Source organism: Coccomyxa subellipsoidea, assembly GCF_000258705.1.
Source record: "Coccomyxa subellipsoidea C-169, whole genome shotgun sequence".
Lineage (NCBI taxonomy): Eukaryota > Viridiplantae > Chlorophyta > Trebouxiophyceae > Coccomyxaceae > Coccomyxa > Coccomyxa subellipsoidea.
The window spans coordinates 1,050,570-1,071,208 of record NW_005178038.1 but is presented as its reverse complement, the minus strand read 5'-3'; the positions used below and the strand labels follow the sequence as shown (position 1 = coordinate 1,071,208).

At 52.3% G+C, this 20,639-nt stretch overlaps 4 protein-coding genes across 4 annotated transcripts; 2 read left to right on the top strand and 2 right to left on the bottom strand.

Moving 5' to 3' along the window:
* Positions 1-518: 518 nt before the first annotated feature.
* Positions 519-3,028, bottom strand: COCSUDRAFT_53003 (porphobilinogen deaminase; the record flags this gene model as incomplete). Its single annotated transcript, XM_005649066.1, has 7 exons — positions 2,913-3,028; positions 2,612-2,780; positions 2,300-2,476; positions 1,916-2,098; positions 1,442-1,603; positions 888-1,123; positions 519-621 (listed from the first exon to the last, which is right to left on the bottom strand). Exons 1-7 carry the CDS (start codon positions 2,960-2,962, stop codon positions 519-521), a joined length of 1,080 nt encoding a protein of 359 aa, XP_005649123.1. The 5' UTR covers positions 2,963-3,028.
* Positions 3,029-3,080: 52 nt separating this feature from the next.
* On the top strand, positions 3,081-4,720 carry COCSUDRAFT_62007 (putative MND1 domain-containing protein; the record flags this gene model as incomplete). The annotated part of the gene is made up of 8 exons (XM_005649065.1): positions 3,081-3,092; positions 3,378-3,464; positions 3,575-3,659; positions 3,763-3,827; positions 3,920-4,027; positions 4,134-4,248; positions 4,364-4,408; positions 4,605-4,720. 8 exons carry the CDS (start codon positions 3,081-3,083, stop codon positions 4,718-4,720), a joined length of 633 nt encoding a protein of 210 aa, XP_005649122.1.
* Positions 4,721-7,183: 2,463 nt separating this feature from the next.
* Positions 7,184-13,952, top strand: COCSUDRAFT_40936 (hypothetical protein; the record flags this gene model as incomplete). The annotated part of the gene is made up of 13 exons (XM_005649064.1): positions 7,184-7,251; positions 7,522-7,561; positions 8,694-8,834; positions 9,253-9,407; positions 9,717-9,813; positions 10,084-10,149; positions 10,538-10,659; positions 10,876-11,155; positions 11,454-11,714; positions 12,077-12,250; positions 12,806-12,976; positions 13,395-13,499; positions 13,818-13,952. The coding sequence occupies 13 exons, from the start codon at positions 7,184-7,186 to the stop codon at positions 13,950-13,952; spliced, it is 1,815 nt and encodes a 604-aa protein (XP_005649121.1).
* A 3,072-nt stretch (positions 13,953-17,024) lies between these two features.
* On the bottom strand, positions 17,025-20,628 carry COCSUDRAFT_14240 (kinase-like protein; the record flags this gene model as incomplete). The annotated part of the gene is made up of 9 exons (XM_005649063.1): positions 17,025-17,249; positions 17,634-17,843; positions 18,407-18,619; positions 18,960-19,124; positions 19,571-19,693; positions 19,816-19,929; positions 20,042-20,118; positions 20,225-20,322; positions 20,549-20,628. 9 exons carry the CDS (start codon positions 20,626-20,628, stop codon positions 17,025-17,027), a joined length of 1,305 nt encoding a protein of 434 aa, XP_005649120.1.
* Between the last annotated feature and the right edge of the window lie 11 nt (positions 20,629-20,639).

Here is a 20,639-nt window from a genome sequence, read left to right as displayed (position 1 = left end):
CTGATCCAAAAAATATCTTAAGAGGCCCTCTCAAGTTGCGGGAAGTCCCATATGCTTCAGCAAGGTCTGCATTCAGTTGCTGGCACTGAGGCAGCAACGATAAGCAGCCAATGTACAGTACGGCAAACTGCTCCAGCCACAGGCTTAATCTTCCTTTTCTTCCCAATCATTTAAGCTGCACGGAGCTGCATAGGCTCCGATTGATGCCCAACTCACAGGTGCGTTCACCGTGACACCCAGCACCCCGCCCGGCGCCCAGGCCCATGCCGGCACTTGAAGTATCATGGGCTATCAGACTGCCAAAAACAAGGGCCGGCACGTAAAAACACAGCACCCTGAGGTGCGCAGGAAAGGAGCACACCGGACAAAACTGCTCCTTCCCCACAAGTTTGGCGTTGATCTGTCCTTCACAAAGCTGCTTGTTGAGTCGCAGCAGGCCCCCTCTAGTTTCTTGAAGAGAAGACAGTGCTCTGCAAGAAGATGGTCGGTCCTAAAACAAACGTAGCCGCAGCCAGCTCTTAGTGTGACCAGCTGAGGAACTCGGGGCCAGCCTGCGCCTTGAGCTCCTCACCGGCTTCCCTGCCCAACCGCACCATCTCCTCCTCTGTGTAGTTTCCTTCCCTGCAGCATGTTCAAGCCCAGCTCAGCGCGATTACAAAATCTGTTCCTTGCGTCACATCCCATTCCTTGACAACCTTTCACCAGATCATCCACGAAATATCTCACATAGACGAGTAGACAGCCGTTGGAACGCATACTCATCATCCACTGATTGAGAAAGTTGCACTGATGGCCAGAGACCAATGGCATCATCGGTCAGAGTGAGATTGACTTACCCAAGCGCCTTATAACTCAAGAAGACAAGTGAATGGAAGGGTTTCACACACCTGGAGGTCTCGAAGATCTTGGCGCCGTCTGGGGAGGCAATGAGGCCGCGGAAGCTGAGGCCGCCAGAGGCATTCCTCTGCGCAAGGCCGGCAATGGGCGTGCGGCAGGAGCCGTCGAGGGCCGTCAGGAATGCGCGCTCGCACAGCACCGCTAACCGCGTGTCCTCGTGGTTCAGTGACGCAAGAAGATCCCCTGCTGCGCTGTCGCCTTCCCTGCATGCGATGCCAATCGCGCCCTGCACACTCCACACAAGGTCCTTGAGCTTCCTGCAGAAAGCGGCAACGCCTGCTGTGCTGGCAAGAAGAGACAGCAATGCAGCCGCCTCTTCGGCTCAAAATCCAGCAATCCCCAAATATTCGCTTACTTGGTAAATGGCATCTGGCATTGTTATGACAAGGGATGGCCTCCTCCCCCTAATTCTGGATGTGAGATCAGGCAAAGTGGACAAAAGTAAACGACCTCTTTGGCAGGATTGTCAGGTTGCAGCAGGTGTCCGCATTCTGGGAAACACCAGCAACATGATGCCTGAGCAGCGTTAGGGATGAGTGCACACCTGTGCGACGGCTGGGAGCATGTCCTCAGTGGACAGGATGGCGGTGGCCTTGTCAGCCAGATCCAGCCGCTTGAGGCCTGCCAGCGCCAGCAGAGTGGCCGCACACACGCCCTCGTTCAGTTTGCGCATCCGCGTCTGCACGTTGCCGCGGAAGTTCTCCACCTGCAGCAGACAAAAGCAGCAATGCTCACATCAATGTCAAGCACCGACCAGGATGCTACCCCACCACACAACATCACAGATGCCACCCAACAGTAAACATCTGCTTCCCTGTGGCATATCTAGTTTCATGAGAGATTCCTGCAAACGAGAGCCCACAAGTAAGGATCGGTTGCAAGCTGCTTGCACCCCTTGGGAGTGCTGCAGCACTGCAGATCACCGCATAATGCTCGCCAGATCCAGGTGACCTTGCTGTCATGTGGGACGACAGGTGGAGAACTTTGTAAAGGGGCCGAAGGAAGGAAGAGAGGGCACCTTGAGGTGGGGGTATTTGTGGAGGATTTGGGCTTGCCGCCGGAGGCTGGCGCTGCCGACGAGAGAGCCCGCCGGCAGCTCACCCAGGCTGCTTGCAATGGGTGAGATGAATGCATCCCTCACGTCCTCACGCGGTAGATTGCAAGGCAGGATTGTGCCAGGGGGCAGGTAGGTAGGCACATCCTGCAGAGAGTCACAGAATGTCCTTTTCAGACGGATGACACCGTGCCCCCGTTTTGCTTGACCATAGAAGGCACCACAGGCCTGATCAGAAGGCACAACACACCCTTGTGTGGGATATTACTGCTGACTAATCTACAGCAATGGTTAGAACCCAACAGCTAGTCCCAATAGAGGTGCACATCGTAATTTAAAGGAACACACCTTCATGGAGTGCACTGCAATGTCGATGCGGCCCTCAAGGAGGGCATCATCGATCTCCTTGGTGAAGAGTCCCTTCCCGCCGATGTCTGCCAGCGGCTGGTTCAGGATCTTGTCACCAGTCGTCTTGATGATGCAGATCTCTAGGGCGCCCTCTTCCTGGAGGTCTGGGAAGGCTGCCTGCAGCAGAAGTACAAACGAATATTTCGAAATGTCAAGAACGAGATGCAATTCCTGGTAGAGAACATGAACAGATCCCTTTTTACAACTGTCTTTGAATAAGGAATAATTTAATCGCAAAGGGAGCCCTCGTGCCTTCAGCAGATCTCTAGTCATGTATGCCTGGGCCAATGCCAAGGGGCTCCCCCTCGTCCCGATTTTGACGGTCTTTGTCCCAACTGCCGCTACTGCAAACACTTTGACGCTCCCCCTTCGGCATGCTGCGCTGCGGGGCCGTGAGTCATATAAAACTGCGTTGGATGGTCTGGACAGCACAAGAAGATTTAGTGCTGGCCTCTTCGAATCAATTCGGCTAAAAGCAAAAGAATGTATGATCACTTGAAAAACATACATTCGCCAGTTATAGACAGCATTGTCGTTATTCACAACATCTTACCTTTTCAACAAGCAAGATGAGCTGCGCTCGGACAGCATCGACGCCTGCATTTTTGCAAATTTTATTTCCGAAAGAAATCTACAATCCCATCCACTTTTGAATTAAGTGAATTGCTTCTTAGAAAGGAAAGATGTTACACCGTACTGAAGATCTGGATAAGGACTGCGAATGCGAGATTGGGTACATCGGACAGGCGGCGATGCCTACATTAGGGTTTGTGAGGTAATAAACTTCGAAACCATCACGCAGCAGCTCGCAGCATGCATCTTCACAGCAACGGGACATGAATCCCAGCACAGATAGAATATTCAAGCAAGTGACACGAATAATCAATCGCTTTTGGACCCGAGGATCGGCGACAAGGCAACAGGATGGTAAGTACCTGTCTTTATTTTTTCCATCCAGTCAATTCATTCTGTACGTCTCTTCTGAAAGAACTGATGTCATCGATGTGCTTCTGCACAGAGCAAGAAACGTGGATTGTCCATAGAGGAGAAGAAGCAGAAGGTCCTCGAAATTTTTCACGAGTCCAAGGATGTCTTTGTCCTAAAGGTGAGCCTGGGCACTTGCTTTGATAACAACACGCCTGCTTACATCGAACAATTTCAAGTAAAGATGTTCAAGAACAGACGTACCAATGCTGATTATGTGGCACCCCACAGGATCTGGAGAAATCGGCACCAAAGAGGGGAGTCATATCTCAGTCAGTCAAGGAGGTACTGCAAGCGCTTGTGGACGACGACTTAGGTGTGCTGAAATTGTCCTGTTTTGCATAGACAGGTGCACATGCTCCACGATCGCACAAAATGTCCTCAGGGCCCAAAATTGAACCATCACCTGGGGGATGCAGTGCACCAGGACCGCATTGGCGCGTCCAACTTCTTCTGGTCCTTTCCCAGTGAAGCTGCTGTGAAGGTAAGCTGCCAAAGAATATACTTCGCTGCCACTTGAATCTGCCAAAATTGTCTCACAGAAATGACTGAGTGGGGGTGTTCTGGGAATTGCAGCTCAAGAATGACGTCCAGCAGAAGACGCGGCAGCTGGCAGACCAAGAGAACGAGATTGCCTTGATAGGAGAAAAGATACAGGAGAGCAGGAAAGGCAAAGAGGACTCGGTGAGCCATATTCTTCATGGACAAATTTGAACCCGTCCTAGAAGCAGGTATTTTTGCATGCCTTGCTTTCTCGAGGAGAGGGAAGTGAAGGGCGTTTCCGTCGCAGGATGATCGGGCGGCAAAACTAGCAGAGATGCAGCAGCTTGAGATTGAGCTGAGACTGGCCAAGCAGGAGTTGGCGCAGTATGCAGACAGCGATCCCCAAAAACTGGAAGCAATGAGTGAGCGTGCTTTCCCACGTGTCCTGCACCTGAGATGCATCTGCCAATTTCAGCGGCAACCAACTCGACTGCGTCCAAGTATCTGCTGAACGACGGTGCTGTTGTTCTGCTGCAGAAAATGCTGTGGACGTTGCAAAGAGCGCAGCAAACCGATGGCTGGGTGCGTGGCTTCCTCTTGCTCTTCCCGTTTGTTTGCCATGCCTGCTGAGCAATCCTGTCAGGTGCTAGATATCTAGCAGAGCAAATGTTTAACTGGCACCATGGGTCCAGTGGATTGCAGAACTATGATAGTTGCCTTGAGCTGCAATGAATGCAAATTTGTGCACCTGAGCCACGCAATGTGGGTGCTTGCGCAGACAACTCGTGGGCTCTGCAGACCTGGTGCAAGAAGCGATTTGAGGGCATGGAGGACTCCCTGGACTCTTTTTTCAAGGAGAATGGGCTGACAGATGACATAGACTACGTCACCTGATAGCCCAGGAAGGCTGTCAGCAGAAGTGAGACGCCGCATGGCAGATCAGTGTACCATAGAATGTACAAGACTGTACCCTCGCCAGAGTGCCAGGGAATAAAAGGCATGTGGAGACGAGTCATCCAGAAGTGATGAAGGCCTGCCAAGGAGGATCTTTCGTATATTCAAGTTTAATCGTCCCTGCAGCCACTGCTCCCTTCAACTTGCTGTTAAAATGTTTGCTGGCTTCCCATTTCATAACTCACTCTAACCTCATCAGCCGTATGAAGCCGGTCCAAGGGATTTGCCAGCTGCACTCACGAGAAAACACAGCAGCAGTAAATTGTGATCATGAAACAGCGTAGGGGAGCTCCCACCGACGTGCAGCTAGCGCACTTGCATGCTTTGTCTTACATCTGTTGCAAACATTGCCTGCTGCCTCTATCTGCATGCGCGCCTGCTTCCACTGCAATATCGCATGCCATCAAACTCTTGCCTGCCGCTGTTGTAACGAGGGACATCTCACATAATGTTAAGCCCCACATAATACGGCGTCGCAAGAGGACAGGCTCAAGGAGCGAGCCCCTGTGTTGGCGGCGTCCCTAGGGAGCTGCGGGGCGGGACAACAACTTGTAGAGATATGGTAGCTCATGGTGGCAATAAGGGCCGGCGGCGGCTGTGGAGGGTAGCTTGTGAGGGCCTCAACCGACATCCGGGGCTGCCCAGAGACCACTTCTCGATGGCTCTGGGCAGTCCCTGGGCTGCATAAGTAGTTCGGCAGTCAATGTGGCAAAAGTTTTGGGCGGACGAGAACCCTGTCCCAGATGTATAAGCCCAATCGGATTGGGCCAACCCAAGGGGGGGGTGACAAATCCTGCCGTAGAGCCGCTCACAGAGCAGGCGTTTGCGCAGCCATGCATCAGCGAGCACATGTACAGTACATTATTTACCTTGTGAGAGCTTTTAATGTGCGCCGTCATGCAGGCCCAGCGTGAGCCTGAAATGGAACGCTGAGTCATGATCAGAATCTGATCATCAGATCAGTCCGGTCTCATCAGTGACTCTTCGGATCTGAGGCACAGATGTTGCACCAAAATTTTTAGGCTGCACTGCTATTATTACTGTGGGGTTCTTCCCTTTTCTCAGTCCTGATCATATTCGTCCATGCACAGGTAGGGTATCTTCTGAGGGAACAGTGCGCCTCCTTGGTGAGTAGGGAAAAGCAAATGACGGACATTTGCATCGCTTACGGTTACAATCCACGTGACGGTGTGATCCAATCAGTGACAGGCCTGATGTCAAATGCCCCTGATGACCTCATCGCTGATCCGCTCTCGGCATAGCCAGAGAACGTTCGGCGCGGTTCGGCGTCGTCCTGAAGGTCCTGGACGACGCCGAACCAGTCGGCGATTTTACTCTGACATAGAGGTCCTTGCGAGGCTGTGTTCTGGGAGCTCGGCCAGGTTTGCACTGTAGTACGGCCGTTCTAGTCGTCACGTAACTATAAGGCCCACTTTGGAAGATTGTGTGATCGGCGTGGGATGAAATAGATGTCGGAACTCAGTATATATATACCTACACATCAGTGGGTACCCAGACTGCCTCCAATGCGCAGCTTGACTGGAACTTTTGTCTGGCGCTCGGCGTGCTGCGTCTGAAGGCACACGCAGCCCGGCCGCACGCAGTCCTACGCAGCAGCCCCACCTCGAGAGGCAAAGTGCTGAACAAATCCAGCCGTTATTGTCCTACACTGGGGACAGGCTTGGAGCCATGATGCCTCGTCATTTTGGAACGGCTGTGCGACGCACGACGAGCTGCGTGTAGAAGAGTTCGCAGCCTCGTCCTACGCAGCGACCCGGCCGAGGGAAATACGGACAGCGCATAAAGCGTTTGCGCATCTGTTCAAGACATTCGACAGGCATCGACTCATGATTCGGTGTCTCAGATTCTTCTCGACAGTCGACTTTCGGCGCGTGGGATGCGTCGCTGTGCTACTGGGAGGAGCTGGTAAGCCACTGCAGTATTCTCTTGTAGATATACTTCTCTAGAGATATTTTCGAAAGCATTTGAGCACTCAGTGGCGGTGCCCATCAACAGGGACCGTATGCCTGGCCTGTTTTTGCCGAAGCCGTTGTCGCGCTCATGTGGTGCTCGACACAGAATTGTAGACAGCTGGCTTGCAGTCAATGTATTTAAATGCTGCACAACCTTCTGCGCGAAGATTAAGGACACACCTTTGAGTTGTTTCTGAGGGAAGACTGACATGCTGACTGCTGACACGCGGACTGACGGTGCCGATTCAAAAGACAGGATTGGGGCTCTTTCGCAGGAAGTTCCTTCCCAAAGACGGGCTAATTAACAAGAGCAAGGCTGACAGCTGTGGCATATGCAGGTGGGATTATTTACTGGGTGATAACGGACTACGTTGGGGCGCCCGTCTTCGATATTGTGGGGTGGAGCCTTATCGTCAGCCGCTGTACGGCGATGCTGATGCTCCCCATCTTTTCACTGTGTCTCTTTGCAGCCTGCCGGCGCACAATGACAATTTTGCGGTAAGCCGGATACTCACGATCATGATAATGGCAACTGTCTCGATGTCTTCGGAATGTCGCTGAGATATCCCGAAGTGTCGGTGAGAATATCCCCAAGCGATGAGGTCCAGCAGAGGCTCGAGTGAAGCTATGCATGGGAATGCTACTTTGAGTGTCATGCTCAAGCTGATTGTGTTCAGGCCCAAGCACCTACGAAGTGATGTCGGATATGGCATTTCGAGGCTTGCCAAGTACTTGCAGCCTGTTCACCCAGAGTCCTCCAATGTGCAGGAGCACGCCCCTGGACTACATCATTCCCTTTGATGATGCAGTGAGCTTTCATCGATGGATGGGAGGCATCGGGGCTTTTCTGGCTGTCCTACACTCTATCACCCACATCGCCAACTTCATATAGTGTGTCTCTCTTCTCACCCCGGGAGTGCCTAAACGCTGACCCTTCCAACTAAAGTGGTCCGCACATAGTCACTTGCTTGAGCAAATCCTAGTCTCTAATCTTCATCTATTCTGTGCACTGGCTGTCGTTTCGATCTCCTTTTGCAGCTCTGTTAACATTCGGCAGGCCATAACATGACTGTTCCACCTTTCTCAGGTGCTCCTCTAGATGGGGCGGACTAAAGACTGATGCAGCACGCTGTGTAATTTAGTCATGTAGAGAAGTTTGTGCATGTCTGTGCATGTGGATGAGCGCGCATTAAGCGCCACCCTTTGCACCACATTGCTTCTGCATGAGGAATTCCTGCTGCAGGCATTGAAGCACAAGGGCATTGTGGCATTAATGATCAGCCATGCTAACCCTCATCGGCGCATGCAAAGGGCTTAGAGATTATGTGTTTATTCGCCAGCGCCAAAAGGGAGGTCTACTTCTCGGAGCTGTACCTCAAGGCTCCTGGTGCAGCTGCCGCCTTGGTGTGGAATCCTGCCATAACCGCGACAGGATGCTGCATGCTTCTGGCAATGTTCCTGGCCCTTCCCTTTGCGCTGCAGTGGCCAAAACAGGCCAGCTGGCTGCAAAACACCTCGCTTGGCCGGGTGTGCCTCTTGCTCTCTGCCTGTTGCTTGCTGCCTGCGCATACTCTCCAGCATGCAGTATTTTAAGGGCTGATAATCTTAGATCCCAAGTAAGCGTGCTCACACTAGCGGCAAATCGTGTCATGCTCTTGCTACAATGTCAGGGACTGGATGATGGTCATCTGCTCCTGGTCATATCTGCAGAGGCTGGCAATTTTATTTCCCAATCTTGGGGTCTGTGCAGTGAGAGGTTTGAATTTTCTTAAATGGACCATGCTATTGCATGGCAGTGCAGAGTGAGAGGCTGCTGGCAAGCTTGCGAGCAGCATTCAATCTTGCCGCGAGGGGTCGGCCTGGGAGGAGGTGTTGAGGATGTTGAGAAAGATGAGAAGAGATCGAGAAAGGCATTCTGGAGTTCTTTTGCCTGTGCGCAGGTGCTGAACAATTTCACAGCGTTCTACGTGAGCCACCAGATCTTCTTCCTGGTGTTTGTGCTGCTCTTCATGCTCCACCCGGTGCCCAAGTACAGCCACGTGCGCGGCAAGCGCCAATTCCTGCCCATTCCCTACTCTTGGGTGCGCTCGTTTTCAAGCTCAAATTAATCAGCCAGCTGAGACCTCGTTACATGCCATTTTTTGGGCATTGTGCAGCTTATCCGCTAGGCTGCTGCTTATTTTAGATGTGCACTGCTGCATTGCGGCACACCCTCGCAGCTTGGATCTGCTGGATGAAATTCAGCAGATTCTCCTTGCCCAAAACAGTTTACGATTTTTCAGGTCTTCATATTCCAATAGACCTGGCATGCCTCAGTGTGTGCGAAAATCGTCCATGTAGGCTGCCTGCCATTGCCTGATGTTCACTTAGTAGTCTGTCTTGTGCGTCCATATGCTGCAGTGCAAAGTGGCAGACCTGTCAGTGATGTAGCAGAGAGACAGGGAAATAATTCTTTTGTTTCTTTGCCCCCAACAAGCTGACGAGGTGTCTTGGGTGCAGATGTGGATTGCCTGGCCGTTCGCACTGTACATTGGAGAGAGAATCTACGGGCTGTTCCGAGGCCGATCCTGGGACACCCAAGTCATGGGTGCCTCCATCCTAGACCCTGGCGTGCTCACTCTTGAGCTGTCAAAGCCACCTGGCTTCTCCTACATGTGCGCTCCCTGCTTTATTCTGAAAATGTTATGACAGCTGCCAATCTTGGACCCCAACACTTCCTGACACCATGTCCTGACTTGTAACTATAATATGGCTGAGCTGAGGGCTTCCTGAGGGATTACATGACTGGTTGCTAGACCAGCGTTTTGTTTGCAAACGATTGTCTGGACTTCAACGCATGTGACATTGTGATTCATTGATTGGGCTGAGGGTTGCATGTTATTTTTGGTGGCCGGCTGGATGGCAGAAAAGTTCGAGTAAGGTGTTCCAGGATGTTTAGTTCTGAGTATTTGTCTGGGGTGCAGACCTGGGCAGTACGTCCTGATCCAGTGCGGTGACATCAGCAAGTACGAGTGGCATCCCTTCACGCTGACATCAGCGCCCGACGACAACTTCCTCCAGGTGCGTCCTGTGACAGATTGGGTCCACATTTGAATCTTTTGAATTTACATTTAAAGTTTAGTTGCAGTAGGTGTGCTTCTGCAGGTAAATTCTTGAATAAGTAAATGCTAGTCACAGCCGAGCCTTAGTGTGAAGTCCGATGAAGAGTGTCCTTCTTGCCCTGGTGCGCACAAGAATGTGCCCTGTCTTATCGAACCCGTTCACCCGCCAAATTAAAGGCTCTGTTTCTGTTGGAGCAGCATTTAAAGTGAGATATTTTCCTGTGCGCAGCTGCACATCGGCAATGCTGGGGATTGGACTGGGGCGTTGCATGCGCGCTTCTGCGCGAGCATCCAGGTGACCCACACGGACAAGGGGGCTCTCATGCAGTCTCTGGCCCAGTCGCTGAAGCTTCGGAAGCAATCTGCCACGGAGGGGCGCCTGTCTCTGGGACCCAGGCTTTCCATGGCCACCTCCATGCAGGCAGGCCATGATCTCACTTGCTGACGACATTCAGTTTTTCCTGGTGCTGTGAAAAGCTGCAGGTTGCATGGATCTGAGAGTGAGCCAGAAATCCACGAGGTGTACTTTCTGCTGCAAGGAATTTATGGTCCTGATTGTATGATACTGCTGGTGAATGTTGGGCATTTCAACCACAGCTGTAGTGCTCGCCAGCATTGACAGTGTGGTCAAGCTTTGGCTTGCTGTGGCTTCCTTCCTCTAAGTATGTGTGGATGCTCTGCAGGTGGTAGATGAGAGCAAATTGCAGCCTGAGGCTATACCAGAAGCGGGGAGCAGTGACGGAGGAGAATCTCCAGGCATCAGTCAGCAAGACAGCGCAATGGAATTTCACCGTGCGCAGAAGACGTGAGTTTCTTCCTCCGTTCGCGCATGCACTCAAAACTCCTCATTGCTTAGATCTAAAGTTCAGGCCCCTTTGACTGGGATTCATAGTAGGACGGCAACTTCCAATGGCTGAGCTTGTTCTGAAGCGTTTGTTATGCTTTGTTCCTCATAATCACGGTTGCCTTGCTTCACCTCTCACCCTAGCATATCAAGTGACAAAACTGTGCTCATGTGCAGGCTGGAGCAGCCAAAGTGCCCTTCCAATGCACCTCAGGTCACCAGTCCTTCCCCAAACAAGCTGCCTGAGGATCAGACAGGAAATGTGCACCCTGGAGTTCCCACTGTCAAGCCTTCCGATGCGCCAAAGCAGCTGGATTCTGAGATGACGGATTTCATCAGTCAGAACATGGGCAGCCGCCGGCCGCGCGCCAGGGTGTCTCTGTCCAGCGAGAAATCTCTGTCTAACGAGCGGGTCTCCTCCGAGTATGTGATCACCATCCGCGAGTCGCCAGACACGGTACACTCTCATATCAACCTTCTTGAGATCAGTTATTGTTGTATCCAGAACTTCTCTGAGTGCTTGTGTTGGCTCTCTGAGCACTAGCTTTACCCGTTGTCTCTGCTCTCCCAGTGCATGTATGCGATGGTCTGAGAAACTACCAGTAGACAATCGAGCTAATTCGAGGACTGACAGGGCAAACCCCTGTCAGTCCTTGATGCATCCTCATGAGCAATTACCGGTCCTGGCATTTCTGCTTGCAAGTGCTTCAGACATGCCATGGGTCATGCTCTTAAGCATGTTATCTCTGCGTCAGGAGGTCAAGGACCTGTGCAGCAGCACCCACCAGATCGCGCCGGTGCCGTCAAAGTCCTACATCTCCTACGTGCGATCGACAGAGGCGGAGTCGCAGCTGCAGCGGATGCAGAGCATGCGGCGGCGGGAGAGCAGCCGGGCGTGGGAGGGCGTTCCTGCCCCTGACATGGCTCGCAGCATCCTGCAGCGCATGAGCAGCAACAAGCTGCGCCGCCTCGAGTCCATGCTGCAGCGCGCTTCAACACTCAGCGCTCCCGCACAAGTGAGCTGCAGCGTTCTGATGCCTTGCCTGTCAACAGCCAGATGAGTGGCAGGCTGCTCCTTATGACTTTTCCTTGCGTATAGCTCTCTCAGCATTGGTCTGCACACAGGCTTTTGGCAAGGGTGGGAGAGTTTCCAAAGGCACATGTTCAATTCCTCGTCCTTGCTCTACATTTGCACCGGTGGTCCAGCACTAGAGTGGCAGAGTACAATTTCCAGTAAAAGCCCAGGATGCATAAGAATTAGCATGAGGTCTGTGTGACGCCTACAATCTAGCCCTGGGCTGCCAAATTGGGCAGCAGTCATCACCATGCAGTGTGCCAGCTGGAATCTTTGCTGATGTCACGTCTCATCTTTTTGCAGGCGCCCCGGCTGATCATCGACGGTCCCTTTGGGGCCCCCACGCAGGAGCACGCCAAGTTCAGGAAGGTGGTGCTGATCGGTATGGGCACGGGCATAGCGCCCATGCTCTCCATAATGCGCGACACCCTCCACCGACTGGCAGCCCTGCCCGACGACCCGCCAGGCGGCCTCGAGGTGCAGTCCTTCACCAGCAATTCATTTTCAAGCCTCGCCTGGCAGATAATGAGCACCGTGCCCACGATTCATCGGGTTTGGCTTGTATCAGGCGAGTCCAAGTTGTTGTACAATGGGAAGGTTTTGGCAGCCTTGGATTGCACCTTGTCTGCAGACGCACCTTGCCTCTTGGCAGGAAAAAACGCGTAATGAAAAATCACTCTTGATGAATTCCTTCGAGAGTCTCTATAGGAGCAGTGAACTCCACAGGCTGCACAGGTCTGTGCCGCAAATGCAACGCAGCCCTTTTTGTGGTCTGTGCTGTGTGATGTAGGCTTCCTGTGCATGAAAAGCCTCAATAGCAGCATCTATAGCATTCGCAACAATCCCAGTAAGCTCTGGCTGCGCTGCTTAGGCAGGATTACTGCCATGCGATGCAAGTTGCCTGATCTGACAAGTCCAGGTCAGCGATGACCTGGCACGCGGGCAGACTGCCAACAGGACCACCCTAACTCACTGTCCAGCCATCTACATCTAAATACCAGATGTTGATATCAAATGCATTGGCTGGCACAGGCTGGTGGGCAGACGGAGACGGTTGAGCAGCGCAAGGCATACATGCATTGGGTGGTGCGCGACCCGCGGGCTGCCGGCTGGCTCAAATACGAATTCGAAATCATGAGCCTGCTGGACCTCACTGGGGACGTCTTCAAATCACACATCCACATCACTGGAACGAGCACCGAGGTATGACCATCCCTGAGGCAGACTTGTAATGTCATAAATTTCAAATTTGGCCGGTTCCGCGAGCTCTGCTAGGGCTTGACGGCCATGCCAGTGACCATATTTGTTCTGTCAAAGTAGACAAGCTATTCCGGGCTGTTGAAGATGTCTTCATCTGACTTCGTTTGGTTTCGGCATTTTAATGCTTGGTGTAAGCGCAGAATTTTGGGCTCGGCGAAGGATGGAGGACCATTTAATTGCTGCTACAGATCCTGTTTAGCTTTGGCTTGAGAGTGCTGTTCAAAGGGGCTGGTTTCCTGCAAGGAAACTGAACATCCGGGGGTAGCATGCATTTCAAAGTTGTGCGTATGCAAAGCGCAGAGTCTGTCCAAAGACAGCTAGCTGTATGACGGATCTCTTGACAGATGGAGTGGTAATGCAGGAGGTCAAGTCGCCCAAGGCGTGGGAACCTGACCCGCAGATACACTCCAATGTGGTACTCACGAGCGGCAGGCCGGACTTTGAGGCCATATTCAAGGGAATCCAGGTCAGCTTCAAGCCTCATCATGCTGGCCTGAGACTGCACCTTCACTGAAATCTTGGGGGTGTTATCTACTTTGGCAGACCTGTCCAACCCCAGTCACAAGGGACCAATCCTTGACGAGGGTTTTCGCTCTGGAACAGAAGCTTCCTCAAGCTAGTTTTGGTTCAGTTGCAGAATTGAAGGGCAAAGAGTCCGCCTGCCAAGTGTCTTTGCAGGTAATCCCAGTGCTTCTTGAAGATAGAAAGGAAGTGCAGCAAACCGCACATTGCCAGGGTATTGGCGTGTGCACCCAGGAATGAGTATGTTGGGTGCTTGTGACAGGCTGAAGTCGGCAGGGCTCGCGTGGGAGTCTTCCTCTGCGGCCCTCTGCCAGTGAAAGGCGCTCTGAGGAAGCTGTGCGCGAAACTCACAAAGGCCGGCGACACAACCTTCAATTTCTACGCTGAGCATTTCTGATGCACCATTTTCCGAAGTCAGTCAGTCAGGCAGTCACGTAACATCGCATCCAGCCAGCCAAGTACTTCATAAATGGAAAGATTTCTGAACGCCAGCGGTGGTCCGTTACGGACCCGACTTCCATGCACGGGGGGACGCCTAAGGCGCCCCCATTAGGCGAAGGGCAGTTCCCCAATCTCTGGTTAATGTCCTGCCGTGCAGGAAGATGCAATTTTTGTCATTTCTCCAGCAGAGAGAGAGCGAGGGGAGAGAGCACTGTTGCTTCTGTTTCAGCCACTAGTGGCCCATGAGAAGTCTGACCATCATTAGCTTCAGCAGAGCGATATGTACCGGAAGTAGTGACAAAAAATAGCAGAACATCAGGCCAGAGGTTTGGTTTTATGAGGCGGAAGGGCTTAGGCAATGCAATTTGGGCCATGGGACCGCATTCAGTGTGCATGGCAGGGACGAGCAATGATGACAATATTGGTTATCACATGCAGTGCTGCTATTGTTTGTTTCAGATTCTGCTTCACTGAGACGTTGTCCCGAAAAGCCAACTTAGAATCCCCGATTTTCCTTTTTTTTGTTGTGGGAAGCTAAGTAAGTTGCTGCTCTGGCGTGGCATGATGTCCCTTGCTAATGCAGGGCTCCTTACTGAGCTGTTCAGCGCTTGTTGGAAGGGTGTGGGTCAGTCGCAAGAAGCCAACTTAGGCTCCCCGGATTTTAACTTTTTTGTTGTGTGGGAAGCTAAGTAAGTTGCTGCTCCGGCGTGGCAGGAGGATTCTTGACATAAAATGGCATGCATCTGTCTGAGCTGTTCAGTGGTTGTTGCAAGTTCGCAAGTCAGTCGCGAGAAGCCAACTTGGGCTCCCCACTTTTCACTATTTTTGCGTGAGAAGGAGCGGTCATGTGTCAATTTTTTCGATGCGGGTGTTAGACCACCATGACATCGGGGGCTCGGCCAGAGCGGCGCTCGCCAATTTTGCGGCCCGCCCGGCCTGGTCTAGAATGAATTACAAGTGCGTTCATGAAGTAAAGTTTTTGTGTGATACTGCTATTCTTTCAGTGCTCAGGCAGAGTCGCGGCAGGTGAGGGGCACAAGGTTCTTTCTTGTTTTCAATCCTTGGGCTGAGAAGGTGGGGGAGTTGTGGGTAGTGAAGGCACACTTGTGCGCTATGATTTTTCTTATATCATATCTTTAGATATGTACACGATGTAGGCTTACTGTAGATATCTAGTAGGTTAGTTTCTTCACCAGGTGAACACAACGTTGTGTAAACGCTTTATGTCGACAGACGTCTCGGACGCTGAATACCCAGTATGCATGGATGTGGATTTGCAAGCCTCACTCAAATTCTGCAAATTTGGATCTGTGAGCACAGATCCTGCCGCAACAGCACATACACATACAGGCATGTCACTTACACCGTGCATAACATATACATACATGAACAGCACCTTTCAGAGGTGCACCAAGAACACACCGTAAATCTTTGTTTTGGAAGAAATTGCAGGTGGAGGGCTGCTCAGGCAGCTTGCACAACATAAGGGCCCTTTGAACACCTATACTCAAAGAATTGCTTTTGCAACCAAGTCACTGGTAATTTATTCATGCAGCCAATATCTCCCATAAAGCTTGCTGCAGCAACATCCCTCAATCGCCAGGTCCCAAGTGACTGACCCTCATCAGCCATAGCACACACAGCAAGAAGAAAAGGCACTACGTAACGCCAATTTAACTTTAAAGAATACAATTGCAGATTGCCGCAGTGACAGATTGTAACTATGATATCTCGTGCAAACGCTCAATTGCAATTGCAGCTTGCTACTCTCACACACGCTTCTCTCAACAAAGAATCATTGAATCGCTGTCTCGCCATGCTCAGCAAGCGTCTCATTGCTCCATATATTGGCTTAAGATATCAACTGATGTACTCCAATATTGATGGCCCACCAATAAGTGATTGATGATTCAAAGAAGACGGGAAGAATTCTGCGGCTCTGTGCGCTCAATTGGTGCGGCCCCACATCAGGACCTTGGGAAGCTTTCGCTTGCTCTCGCGGATTGTCTGAGAAGCCATCTTGGTCAACTTGCGCAAATTGCCTGCCGCCTCCCTCTGCACACGCGCCTGCTTACCCTGCACACATCACACAGCAAAGGAGTTGAGCCACCGGATGCATGGTATATCTCAAAGATCCACTCCCCATCCTCACCATCAGCAGCTTGACAAAAGCTCAGAACCCATACATATTTCAAACCCCGTGGAGACCACCGAAAAGCGGATGCTACCTTGCCGCAGACAAATACAGCGCATGTTCAAGAGCTCCAAAGGTCCCAAACACAAATCTCAGGGATGACACTCAATCTCTCAAGGGGTGCATTACCTGCACAGCTCGGTTGAAGGCGGCTTGGCGAAGCTGCCACCAGGAGATGGTGGCAGAGGCATTTCTGGGGATGGGCAGACGGTCAAAGTCGGGGCCCAGCTCGTCAGTGATCTGCGCCTCTGTCAACCCCCCAGACCTCTGCGAGCCGCTCAGGCCGCCCTCCAGCCATGTGTCTGTGCCCAGCACCTGCACAGCGCGGCTCCTCAGCACTATGACCCCCTCTCACCATGCAAGCTAATGAGAGTAATGATACACAATCTCAGCATGGCAGGGCCCAGCAGCAGAAACTCTGAGGAAGGGCCGGCATCTTTGCAGCACATCTCCCCCGACCCTGAATAGCCCTCATACAAAGTCGCCGCTGTGGCTGACCACAGCAATGTGCGTGGTTCATTGATTGACGTATTGCCAGCTAAGACTGCTCCAAAAAGCAATAGTTCGTACAATCTACAAGAATCGGGGTATGAGGCTTTCAAATCAGGCACTGCTCCACTGAGTGCATCAGGTGCACAATACGGATCACTTGATATAGCCCCATAGAAACGCCTTTATGCAGGACAACAACTGTGGCACAAGGAAAGCTAGGAGTACATTTCTCAAACTGTAGAAAAAGCAGTTTTGAGGCAGCTCTTGTGTACCCAGGATCACCTCCCACATCAAGGCATCCCTGTGACTGTCAAGGATGTGCTTTACACGGCGATGGCGAAATCAGAGAGCGCGCACCCGGTCAGCCGCATCCCCTGCGCGGCGCGAGAGCGAGTTGAGCGCGGCAGTGATGCCGCCGCCAAGGGCTGGGTGTGCGGCGGCCGCGGAGGCGCTCAGGCGCTTGCGCGGCGCGGCTTGCATCAACGAGCACACCAGGTCCCACGGCGCGCCGTCGTCCAGATCCAGCATCGCAAAGCCCTCCGTGTACTCCCTGCTGTTCCTCCTCTCCTGCAGCACCAAACATGCTATTTATATCTGTATACGGCACCAGTCGTATAATTGACTACAACTATGTATGAGTTTGCACTGTGCAGCACCAGTCGATGCGGCAACGCACAGCTAAATTGAACATTGTTCAAATGCCAAGTCAACATCGTGCAGTATGATACAATCTAATGTACTGCGGTGCTCCAAATAAGCCCCGATACAGCTGCACTCTGCTCAGAGGCCAACAAGGGGCTGTGCATGAAAGGAATGGGGTTCTGCTCAGGGCAGAGCAGCGCCGTCCACAAAAGAATACACGTCAAATGGAGCATGTATTCTGAGCCTATTCCTACACCTACAGGAAAAGCATAGAGCTGGACATGGGCAGCAAGGAAACAAAGGGGGCACCTGCTGGGCGCGCCAGGCGGGCATGTCGTAGTTGCACTGCTCGAGCTTGCGGCGGAAGGCGATGAGTGCGGAGTCGGAGCGCAGGGCGGGCATGCAGGCCTGCAGCAGCATCACGCCCGCGCTGTACATGTCGAAGCGGTCCGGGTTGTTCAGCTGCCACAGGATCGGCGACAGCGTGGCCGCCACCGGGATCGGCGGCGCGCGCGGCGTCTGCGCGCACACCGTGACAGACATAATCAGTGCAGAGTAGTCATCGTTGCTTTGTCAGCGCCCTGAGAGATACCAGGCCGGCTGCAGGCATGACAGCAGGCGCAGGGCCACCACATAATTTTACACTGTTTTTGCACTACCTTATAGATCTATGTGGGCGCGCTGAGCGTGCGATCATGATCCAGCCTCCCCGTGACTCAGTGCTCACCGGCCACGAAATGCATTCACGACTCTATCACATAAGATGAACAAATAAATGAGATGCAGAAGTAGAACTAATACTCATGTGACACATGGCGAAGAGATTCGCCCTTGGCCAGAATGTCCTGTACCACACTGCAAGTCAGCGCACATGCCAGGATGAGGTACGAGAGTCTCAGGCGGAAATCCACAAAAACAGCATCGGGTGTTCCTCCCCTCAGCAGGTTTCTAGAGCTGTATGGTGTTTTCATCATCGACTCTTCCTCCCTTTCTGCCTGACTACACCTTTAATACGACTGGGCCAGCCAATACTTTCCACTTTTCTCTGCTCCCTTAGAAATGCAACACAGAGAGCCGCGCACCTGGGTCGACATGATGTACTGCTCGGGGGGCGCGTAGCGGGGATCTAGCAGGAACTCGTTGGGCACATAATTGATGCCAATGCGCAGGTCTGCGGCCGCGCCCAGATCGATCAGCTTGGCGCGGCGGTCGGGATCACTCAAAATGACGTTCTGCGGCTTCACGTCCCGGTGCACGATCCCCGTCGCGTGGCACGCCTGCAGTGCCTCCATTATCTGCGTGTACAGTGTCATGTAATAGTTTAGTAAAAGTGACTACGGTACATGTGAGTACTGTCATGTGTGGACAGTCTCCTGCAGCAGAAAAATGGGGTTAGCCATGGCATGACGAGTATGGGTGCCTACATGGCTCCCATGCCATTGCTACGAGAAGTTGGTGCCATTGGCATCCCCTCAAGATCAGCCCTTCCATAACCAGAAGGCCAGTCCCGGTCGAGTGTCAACTTTGCCACGAGGAGAGTGCATCTTGAATGGCACATGCAGATGTGCTTGTGCATAAGAATCTAAAGAAGAGTGCAGTGAGAGTGTGGTGCAGATCATGAGGTGGGAGGCGGACCTGCTGCATGATGACGCGGAGGGTGATCCAGCGGCGGCGGGGGCTTCTGGGCAGATTGAGCTCGCGGCCGAACAGCACCGGCTCCAGGTTGTAGGGCCAGTCCTTCTTCTGCATCAGGTCGTACAGCGTGAAGTCCCCCTCGTACTGCCACACCAGCCACAGCGGCTCCTGCGCAGACACCGGTGCTGAATTTGCTTATTGTTGTTTGTTTGTTCGAGTCAAGAATCCTGTTATTGATTCACACTTCCCCAATCTTGCGGAGGGGACTGACAGCATGTCAGCTGCCGTCTCGTCCACATTTACTTTGCAATTGTTGCCAGGTGTCTCACTAGCAGCAGTCTCACCAGTACAACCAATCCCAGGTTGCACGGCTCCTGTTTCCCACCTCCGCAGCATAAGGCAGGAAGCTGACTACAACCTCAAGAGTAATGCTGAGGGAAGGTCAGCCTTGAACTTGCCAAATTGGCATGATGTTGCCAACGTCGGCATTTTCAAAGCGGATGACCGTCTCCCAACATCAGCTGAGCTAAGCTTGGTAATCCTTCTAATGGTGAGTTGTGGCAGAATCACATCAGAAGGAATTTGGCGGGTTGAGGTGCATATCAACTCACAGGCTTGCCACTATTTTGCCTGTTGCCGTCCTCGAAGGCGGTGATGAAGCGAGCAAAGCAGCTGGGTGCTGCCCTCATCAGCCGCTCGTTCATCCACACCTCTGCCTCTCCAAACTCCTTTGCCTGATGCATTAACAAATAATTCTTACTTGCGCTGCATGGATGTTAGTAAGGCATGCAATGCAACAGGATATGCAGGAACAGCTGCTGCGCAGGCCTGCCAAGAGGTGTTAGCAAGAGCCCACCTTCTTAACAACCACAGGCCGTGGTTCACCAGGCTCCTCGTCATCAACGAGGTCTGCTCGATACACAGTCCCAAAGCCGCCCGTCGCCAACTTCTTTCCCAGACGGATGTTTTCCTGCAGGCACAGGAATGCCCTTTAGTATGACTTTTTGCATGCCGTCATTCTGTAAAGTGTAGCCTGAGAGTGTGACAGAGTCTGGCCAAGTTGACAGATGGCAACAAATTACCTTGGTGTAGGTTTTCGTATTTGTCAGGCGCTGGAATTTGTCGAGAATGTAGTAATCAATAGCGCCAGCCAGCACACCTGTCAGACACCACAAAGCAGGGTCAAGCACCTTGCCGCATGCCTCTGGACACTATCCATGATGCTCGAGTGCTAAAGCGAACAAAAAAACTCCTGCTCTTCATACCTGGCTTGGCGAAGAGGTAAGCGATGACAGCTGAGACCAGGGCGACGCCTTGTGGGGTTACACCTCGCTGTTCAAGGCGCAGTACTGGATCCAAGGTACTGCACCACAGATGCACGATGTTTATTGCAAGCTTTCTCTGAGGATTTGGGTTGATGTGGCACGCCTTGTACATGTGAGCAATAAAGTCATGCCAGAGTTCCCACAGTCCTTTCTGCTCCACCCTGTCAAGCATACTTACCGGCTGCAGGCACATCGTGCTAAACAGAAATACCGAACAGTGCCTTTCAAGGCAGATCCGTTATACGAGAGAAATCGAAGACGCACCTTCTGTGCACCACGTCACCACAGTTCATGTTGTGGCAAGGCATCACCACACGCTCGTAAGCGAAAAATAAGTGATCCATCATGGGCGCCA